This window comes from Mandrillus leucophaeus, unplaced genomic scaffold (genome assembly GCF_000951045.1).
Source record: "Mandrillus leucophaeus isolate KB7577 unplaced genomic scaffold, Mleu.le_1.0 Scaffold557, whole genome shotgun sequence".
In the NCBI taxonomy this organism is placed as follows: domain Eukaryota; kingdom Metazoa; phylum Chordata; class Mammalia; order Primates; family Cercopithecidae; genus Mandrillus; species Mandrillus leucophaeus.
Genome location: NW_012105997.1, coordinates 1,639,887 through 1,649,422, shown reverse-complemented (window position 1 = coordinate 1,649,422; position 9,536 = coordinate 1,639,887). Strand labels below are relative to the sequence as shown.

Genomic DNA, 9,536 nt, shown 5'->3' with positions numbered 1-9,536 from the left:
AGTGCTGTACTAACATGACACAAAATCACCTCAGACAAAAATTATTCATAGAGAAAAAGGACATTTTACATAAGGATCAATCCAGCAAGAAGATATTCCAGTTAAACACGAGAGTTCATCTGACAACAGGTTCCAAGAGACAACTTAAAATAAACCATAATAATTATGAAAAGTTAAAATTAAGGGGGTGGGAAAAGTTACACTACACAAGCACTAACCAAAAGGAAATTAGTTTAGCCATATTCATCATCCAAAGGAAACATTAAGCAGAAAAGAAAGCATTGCTAAAAAGAGGACATCTCTAAATGACAAAGAGTTCCATGCACCAAGAAGACATAATTGTAAGTTTGTACACCATAGTACAGCCTCAAAATATACAAAGCAAAAACTGACAAGAGATAAAAACAAATCAATCAATCAATCCCCAGAAGGTGATTTGAACATATCTCTTAGAATAATAGTAGGGAAAAATTTATTAGAATATAGAAGATTTGAATCTAACGGGAGTGTGTGTATCTGTGTGTGTGTATATATATATACACACACGTATATAAATGAAATATCTGAGACACTGTAGAATACAGTTTTCAATTACACAAGGCAGATTAGTGAAATAATTAACCGTATCTGCTCATAAAGCAAACCCTGACACATTTCAAAGACTGAACATTAATCAAATGTCCATCAAGAATAAACGAACTCTGTATAGTTATGTATATTATTGTATATATTAAACATATTTTTTTCAGTGAAATACTTATGCCATGAGAAGGAACAAACTACAGAGATGCCCAACATGCTATGAATCTCACACACATAAAAGCACAAGCCAGGCACAAATGTATACATTCTTATATCACTGTTAAGGACTTTCATAAGAACAGACAAAACTGTAGTGTGTTCAGAGATCCATGCTTAGGCAGTGAAATTCGAGACATTTGATATCCTGAAAGCCAAAATGATGGTCTACTTGCTGAGGGAAGGAAGTCGTGATTAGAAAACAGCATTTTAAAATGCTTCTGGAAATGTTCTATATAAGCTGGTGGTATATTAGTCTGCTAGGGCCACCATAATAAAGTCCCACAGACTGAACGCCTTGAACAACAGACATGCCCTTCTCAGTGCTGGAGGCCAGAAGTCCGAGAGCAAGGTGTCAGCTGAATTGGACTTCTCTGTGCCTCTCTCCTTGACTTGCAGATGGCTGCCTTCTTGCTGCTTCTTCTCGTGGGCTTTCCTCTGTGCATGTGTTCCCTAATCTCCTCTCATAACGACACCAATCATCAGATTAGGGCCCATACTAACGGCCTCAAAAAGCCTTCATTGCCTTTTTAAATGCCCTCTTTCCAAATACAGCCTAAGGTACGAGGGGTTAAGAATTCAAAATATAAATTTTGGGAGAGCACAAATCAGTCCTATTATAATAGGTAGTGATCAAAAGGGTGTTCGCATGATAAATTGACCTGTCCATCTTGTTTTGTACCTTTTTCTCTGAGTGTATTTTGCTTTAAAATAAAAAAGAATAGAAAAATCTCATGCAGTTTCACAACACTCGGAAGAAAATAACAAACTCCTTTAGGACAAGGTCAACCTTCCTCTGCATAATTATTTGCACCCAAATCCTTGAATTCCATCACATTTTGTCCCAATTAGTCATCTTCCTAGATCCATATCCTCTTAAATTAAGATTAGTGTTGAGAATGAAAACCTGAAATACTTTGACATCCATGAACATTAAAGAAGAATGACAGTTGACTACGACACTAGTTTAGGGTTAATCAGAAGATGACATTTACTGTTAGACCAATCAGCTTTTACCTACCTGAAAGATCGATCAATAATAGTTATTACATCTCCATGTTTTAGCTGTACAGGCTCATCAATAACAGACCCATTTACTTGTGTTGGATTTGTGGAACTGAAATTATGTAATATTGCCTGCAAGTGAAAAGAAGGGGAAAATATGTAACTAATGAACAGATTGAAAGTGAACTAAAAGCTTTAAAAGTAGATTTCCAAAAAACCACTCACCTCCTGCTCAGTGATTTCAATTTTGCAGTGTTGCTTTGACACAACAGGAAGCTGGATACGGATATCACATTCAATACCCCTTCATGCAAAAGAAGAAGGTTTTTTTGGTTGTTGTAACTTTTTAAAACATTACCTCAGTTTCCCAAAATAAAACACAATTTGACTAGAATGTTTGATCTGTAAACATAATTGACATAAAGGAGTAACAAAATGGGCAATGTAAACGATCTTGCATTTTGCAAAGAACTTTTGGAAGTATTAATTATGTAACTATTAGATCTTTAAAACAGAGAGTACATGAAAATAAGGGAAAACACTAGAATACAAATTGAATTACCTTTTATATAAAAAGCTATACTTAAAAGACACAAATAAAGGAGTACTTACATCAATTTTGGAAAATGACTATTTTTTAATACTCTGTGCTTTCTCAAAAACGTTTGTTTGTAATGTTAAATATGTTTAGAGGTTTAATCATCCCCAAATGTGCTTATTTTATGCTAGCACTTTTGTGCATCAGTTTCTTCATATACAATAAAGAGATTACATCATGTGATGTTCAGACAATTAAATGGCTACATCATGTGATGTTCAAACAATTAAATGGTTGTACATGTCACTTATTTGCCTAGCACATAGTAGATGCTCATTATGGGTGAGCTTTTCATTGTTGTTTTAAAACTACACTGAATTTACGGACAGATTCAAAAGTCTCTAAATAAAAACACTAACTTGCGTGCAACAAAAAAAATCTAAATTCAACTTGTTTTTCCACAGAAAGCTAACACCACAGCAAAGTAGCGGAAGAGACAGTTCCTAAACCTACACAAACTAATAATCAGAACAGTTCATTAGTAGGTTCCTAGAGTCTTCAGTGTGCCTGTTCTAGCCCGTGATCTTAAAAATTTGAACAAATTATGGAATGGCCTGTCTGTTCTCCATGTGAACCTTTGGCGTCTAAGAATCTCTCATCCTACCCAGGTCATGTGACCACTTAGGAATTAGTTTCTAAATTATAAAATCTTGCATGAAAATATATTCAAGGACTACTGTATGAAAAGCAAAAGGACTGCCACTTGAGATGAAATGTTTGTATTTTTCCTTTTTAAGAGAAAGGTATGCATGGAAAGTGAAAAGCTACCTTAACCCCAAATAAAATAATTTGACTTTAAGGTAACAGGACATCTGAGCAAAGGAGAGACTATCCCCTACAACTGAGAATTTGTTTGGCAGGAGGACGACTATGGGTGGATGGGTGTTTCTGAGATTTGGCACTGTTGACATCTTGGGTCAGATGCTTCTGTATTGTGGGGGCTGCCCTGAGCCTGGTAGGTTGTCCACCCTGACCTCTCCTTCGCGATGACAGTGCATGTCCCTCTCCTGTATTGTGACATGGAAATTCAAATGACTCCTGGAAGGTAAGATGACCCTCCTGTGAGAACCACTGCCCTCAAGCGATTGCAAATCGGTGGCTCCAGCTGGTGTTTCTACTGACCCTTGCCAGAATGCTAGGTATTGATCACACCCCCTGTGTAGTAACAAGACAGTCCTTGCCTTTGGGGAGCTCAGCCTAGTGGGAGACAAACCCACAACTCACCCATGAAGCTGTGGGATGGGAAACACAAGTTTTCATGCAAGGCTTCCTCGGAGGTGACATTTCACCTGATGCCTGAATGATGGAAATCACACAAGTTTGGGGAAGGGGAGAACTTTCCCATCATAAACTTCCAAGTGTGTAAGAAGTAACCAAGGTGAACAAGGGCTTGGAATGCCTTAGGCGGGAGGAACAAGGTAGGGATGGGATTGGGAGGATGGGGTGAGGCCGGGATGGGATTCAGGGCCCAGACCACACAGGAAGTGACCCCGTCTCAGACCTCTAGTGGGACACAAGTCAGAGGCTGATAGGGGCATTGTTAGCATTTTGCCTGTTATACAGGGACAGTGTTATTACCACCACCAAATGGGACAGCAACATAAGAGGAAAAGTTCTCAAATTCCAAGCAGGAAGACTTTCTGTCCCATTTTCCTATTGCTGCAAAGAGCCAAGAGGCAAGTGTATGGCTTCCTTCCTCCATTCTCTCAGGGTCCCCAGTGGCCAGTGATGTCCACTGTGGAGGGACCCGGGGGCACACAGTGTCTTCAGACGCCTGCCTGAAGCCAGTGAGGTATGAAGATCATCTACATCTTTATCGCAAGATTAGAAAATCGATTTTTTAAATTGGCTTGATTTTTAAAACCACTTAAACATACAAACACTAGCATCAAACTTATATTTGGCAAAACAAACAAAACACAACTATGTCAACTTAGTAACGAATGGGAGAAGCACCAAGGAAAAGTGACAGCAGGACCCAATCCTAGAGCGCGTTTCTGGACCGTGTACTGTGACCAAGATATTTTCCTCTTTCTCAGCTAAAATGTCCGCGCGCGCCCGCGGGGCTCACCTTCCAAACAAGCAGGTACTGAGGCTCAGGGGAAAGTGGGGACCGTCGACCCCGCTCCTTTTGATAGTAACCAGGCGTCTTGTGGGCCCCATTTTCTAAACAAGAAGTTGAGTATAATCCGTAGGGGAAGGCCAGGTACCAAAAGGTTTGCAGAAGCAAATTTACAACTCTTCCACTGCAAAAGAGGTGCGGGTTACTCTGATAGCAAAGGAGCTAAGAAGAGCCGCGTGCCCAGTCCACCTATCCCCGGCCACACAGGCGCACACCGCAGCTAGCCAGCGGGGACCCCAGCACAACCCGACCGCAGCCCCTGGCGCCCCAAAGTCCCGCGGCCGGAGTGCTGTCGCCAGCGCCTGCGCCTCCCGGGAGCTTCCACCCAGACGCCCTCGCCAGAGCCCAGGAGCAGTCGGGCCCAGGCCGCGCGTCCGTCCCCTGCCCGTCCCCGCAGAGCTCGGGGTTCCCCGCGGCTCAGCCCTCGACCTCGGACAGCTCCCAGGCGTCCCGGCCGCAGCTCACCTGGGACGATTCGGCCCCCAAGGCCACTTGTCAAACCACCACTCGTCAAGTTGCACCCAAAGTCCGCCGCAGGAGGAGCCGGCGCCGCACTCACCTTCGCCTGGTAAGCTGCGCCCGCCACGCGCCGCACACACCCGGCCGCAGCCCGCCGGGCCGCGCTCGCTCCGCCCCGGCCTGCAGTCCCCGCTGCTCCCGCCGCCGCCCCTGACGGGGACCCGGTGGCCCTACAGGTTACGTCCCCGGGCGCCCGGCTCTAGGGGCTCCCGCCGAGTCCTCCCGCCCGCCCGCTGCGTCCGCCCGCCACTTCCTTCCTCCAAACCGGCGCGCCCGCCCAATTCAAACGAAAACGGAGATTCAAATTCTGGCGCTAAGCGCTGCGATTGAACGGGAAAGCGCGGCATGGAACCAATAGGAAGGGCGCCAGGGAGTGGGCGGGGAGGGGAGGCGGAAACGGGGCTCCTGGGGCGGGGCTGGCGTGTCCGCGGGCGAGCCATTCATTCATCCCGAGGAAAATATCTGGGTGCAGCCCGGGCGAGGGCGGCTGGCGGAGGGCAGAGGTGGAACACGCTCCCACCGAGATAACCCGTCCTGCCATCCTTTTCTTAAAGGACCAAACACCTGGGGCACTATAACGTTACTCATTGCCAGGAGATTTAAAACTGTTAGAAATTGCAAACAGGCGGGACACGGTGGCTCACGCCGGTAATCCCCGCACTTTGGGAAGCTGAAGCAGGAGGATCCCTTGAGCCCGGGAATTCAGAATCAGCCTGGGGCACCTGGAGAGAACCAATCTCTAAAAAAAATTAGCCAGGCATGGTGGCGCGCCTGTAGTTCTAGCTACTGGGACAGTTGAGGTGGGACGATCACTTGAGCCGGGGCGGTCGAGGCTGCAGTGGGCTGAGATGGCGCCACTGCACTCCAGCCTGTCTCAGAAAAAAAAAAAATTGAACCCTTCCTCTTCAGTGCATACATCTTACCAAACACAACCAATTACATGGTTTGGTGTGTCTTTTCCAGCTATACGTGTATTCTCTTTTTCAAAAGCACAGAAAAAAGATCATAACATACACAACACAGTTCTATATTTTGTGTTCTCTGCTTTTAAATATCCTGAGGCTATCTCCACCCAGTACATTCTCGCTTTTACTCTCTGTTTGATGGCTGCAGAGCACTGGGCTTCGGGAAACCATAATTTACTTAATCTTTACTATTGCCACATATTTAGGTTTACAATGTTTTGTTATTAGAAAACATTCTTCAATTAAGATGCCTTGTGCATGCCAAGATGGGTGAATCCTAAAATAATTATACACAGGATTCTATCAGGGTCTGCTTCAGTTGCGCTGGTGGCCATGTGGGCTCAGTGGGCCACCTGGGGTGAAGTAAATGGAGCCCAACCATGGTTTTGGTGACAACCTCCCTGCAGCCCCATCTCGCCTCCTCCAGCTCCCCAGCAACCCTTGGAGCTTGGCTTCCTTGATCAGGGGCAAGCATTCTCACTGTTTGGAGGGGACCCCTAAGGGCTTCCTATTCCTTTCAGGGGAGTCCATGAGATCAAAACCATGTCTCTAATGGCCCTCAGTGTTACTTGTCCTTCTTATTCTCATGCTCCCAAGAGTGTGGGATGCGGTTCTGCAAACACAGAAGCAGTGAGGAGACTCCCACTGTCTCCGTTTCAACCAGGTATTACAGAGATTTGCAAAAATGTGAAATAAAGCGCTGTTTTCATTTTGTTGTTGTTTTGGATAATGCAGATTTTTTTTCCATAAAGATAAGTTATTGGTGTTAGCATCAAACAGGTGCATCACTATCTTAAAATGAATCAATAAATGAATATTTTTAAATTCCTTAGCCTTAACTTAAAATATATAAATATAGCTAGATATAACCCATCCACATTCACAAAACTTCCTGGTGGTTCTCAATAATTCTTAAGAGTGTAAAGAGACCACAAGATTGAAAAGACTGAGCCCTGTGCTCTAGAGCAACTACAAAGATATCAGCTGCTGATGGAAATAGAGAAACTGGGAAAGCAACATAAAAGCATAGGACAGCAACTCTAAATTGTATGGGCCAAGTCTCATGTAGAAAAATTCAGTGCAGGGAAACTATTACATAAACGTTTTAGGGGGCATGAGTTTCCATGTTCTTTCCATTAAACGATCAAACAAAGCTCACCACTGCATAACCCCATAAAATACAACTTTTCTCATCCTAATTACTGCTTGTTTCCAGGGAGAGTTCTTCCACCCTCATGGATGCAGCCTAATTAGAACTAGAAGGTACTAGGCCAGGTGCAGTGGCTCACGCTTGTAATCCCAACATTTTGGGAGGCCAAGGTGGGTGGATCACTTAAGGCCAGAAGTTCGAAACCAGCCTGGCCAACGTGGTGAAACCCCATCTCTACTGAAAATGCAAAAATTAGCCCAGTATGGTGGTGTGCACCTGTAATCCAAGCTACTCAAGAGGTTAAGTCAGGAGAATCTCTTGAACCCAGGAGATAGAGGTTGCAGTGAGCCAAGATCACACCACTGCACTCCAGCCTGAGCGACAGAGTGAGACTCTGCCTCAAAACAGAACTAGGAGATGCCACAATATCTGTCCAATAATCCAAACACTAGTGAACACAGAGTACTAATTCTCAAGAGACAGCAGGAAATTAAAGGAAAGATACAGGGGAATGGTCAGAGTGGTGGATCTTAGATCCATAGGAGAGCCTGTCTTCAAACCGTTTTATGATAGACTTTTGCAGTGGGGCTTTCTGTTGAATTTTAAACTTGGCCCAAAGCCTAAGACTTCATAATAAACGCAGATCTCTGGACTGTGAGGAGAGCCCTATGCCTCCCGTTCCCAGGCTGGCCTCTGACTCTGTGTCTCCCTCCAGTGTGATCAGCGTCTCTAATGGGGTGTGGAACAAAAGCTTGTGGCTAGAGCACCAGGGACCCAAGATGTGCAGGAAGAGACTTTCCAGGGGTTATGCGGATCTGGAGAGTCTCAGGGAATCCATTTCCAGATCCTCACAGTTCACCCTCTCTCATGCCCAAAATCAGTCAGCCAGAGGACAGGTCTCCAAAGGAGTCCATGCCCCAGGGCCCTTCTCACCCTTCTTACTCCCAAGCTGCAGATCTCATCTGCCTGAAACTTACAATGCACATTGCCCCAGGCAACCAATGACGGAAATATCCAACAATTCCCTTAACTGTGTCCATCCATCTGATTAGAGTGTATACTTACAATAAAATTTGATCTTACGTTTCATAAAAATGTAATTTGAAACATTGCAAACATGAATTTAAAAATATTCATTTATTGATCCATTTTAAGATAATGATAGTGTTGTTTCATCAACTGTTTTAGTAAGTATGTATATAAATACCTGTGTAATATATATGTGTGTGTATACATAAAAAAGAAGAGACGCTAGGCAAGGTGGCTAACGCCTGTAATCCCAGCACTTTGGGAGGCCCAGGCAGGAGTTGAGGCCAGGAGTTGGAGATCAGCCTGGGCAACATAGCAGGACCCTCTGTCTCTACGAAAAATTAAAAAAAACAATTAGCCAGGCTGGTGGCGTGGGCCTGTAGTCCCAACGCTCTAGGAGTCTGAGGCAGAAGGATCGCCTGAGCACAGGGAGTGGAGGCTGCAGTGAGCTGAGATCGCGCCACTGCACTCCAGCCTGAGTGACACAGTGAGACCTTGTCTTATAAATCAATCAATCAATCAATCAATCAATCAATAAGAAAAGGCAAGGAAGAGTTTCAGATAAGTAGAACAGAAGTGTATAAAAGATCCTTTAATACAAAAGCATGTGAGTTGCCTTAGGATAAATTCGGAGGGGAAAGTGAAGTAGAAACACGCAAAAAGGACTCGTGCGGGGAGCTACCTTGGAAGACTTTCCATCAGCCTGGGCGAGTCTCGGAGGGGCGGCCCTGCTGGCAAGGGAGGTCTCTTTAGCTCTGGCTCCTGTCCTGTTTGTGAGTTTCCTTCCTGACCTGAGGCTCCTTCCAGCATCACAGCTCCCAGCGAGCGCCCCGGTGGAGGCCCTCGGCTTGGGAGAGGGGGGAAGGGGGGGTTTAAAGTTCACAATCCCTGACCCCGCCCCCATCCCCCGGGGCTGGAAGATGGAGGCTCAATTCGTGGACACTCTGGGCTCGGCCTCCTGGGCGACTGGCGCCCCCAGAAGTGTCCGTCGCCGCCCCCAAACGCTGTTAATCCGGGCAGGGTCTCATCCAGACACCCCCAGAACTGTGTGCTGCAGGTGCCCCGGAGCCCACGCGAAGGCCTGGATTCCGGCGGTTCACCTGGCTCACTGCCCAGGCCCTGGGACCCTAGAGTGGCTGCAGAGAGGGGCGCTGCACCAATCAAGAAAGCACCAGGGTCCCGGAACTTCACTATCTCTGCCCCTGCCCCCAAAAAATCATCACTGTCCCCAAGCGCTCCCCATTTCCAATTAGTGGAGATAAAGACCCTAACTTAGGGGTACAGGGCGGGGATGGGGGAGGCCGGAAATTGCACCCCTGGAGAGAAGTGGAGGACTGAGGGCCTTGTGAA

At 45.6% G+C, this 9,536-nt stretch overlaps 1 protein-coding gene across 1 annotated transcript in view; it reads right to left on the bottom strand.

The window, feature by feature from the left end:
* Nucleotides 1-5,282, bottom strand: part of MKI67 (marker of proliferation Ki-67) — a 32,595-nt gene extending 27,313 nt beyond the window's left edge. The window contains exons 1-4 of the mRNA XM_011998119.1: nt 4,989-5,282; nt 4,473-4,647; nt 2,029-2,107; nt 1,820-1,935 (exon numbers count right to left, since the gene is read on the bottom strand). Coding sequence (XP_011853509.1) covers nt 1,820-1,935; nt 2,029-2,107; nt 4,473-4,564 — 287 coding nt within the window. The 5' untranslated portion in view covers nt 4,565-4,647; nt 4,989-5,282. The remainder of the gene's footprint in view (nt 1-1,819; nt 1,936-2,028; nt 2,108-4,472; nt 4,648-4,988) is intronic.
* Nucleotides 5,283-9,536: the final 4,254 nt, after the last annotated feature.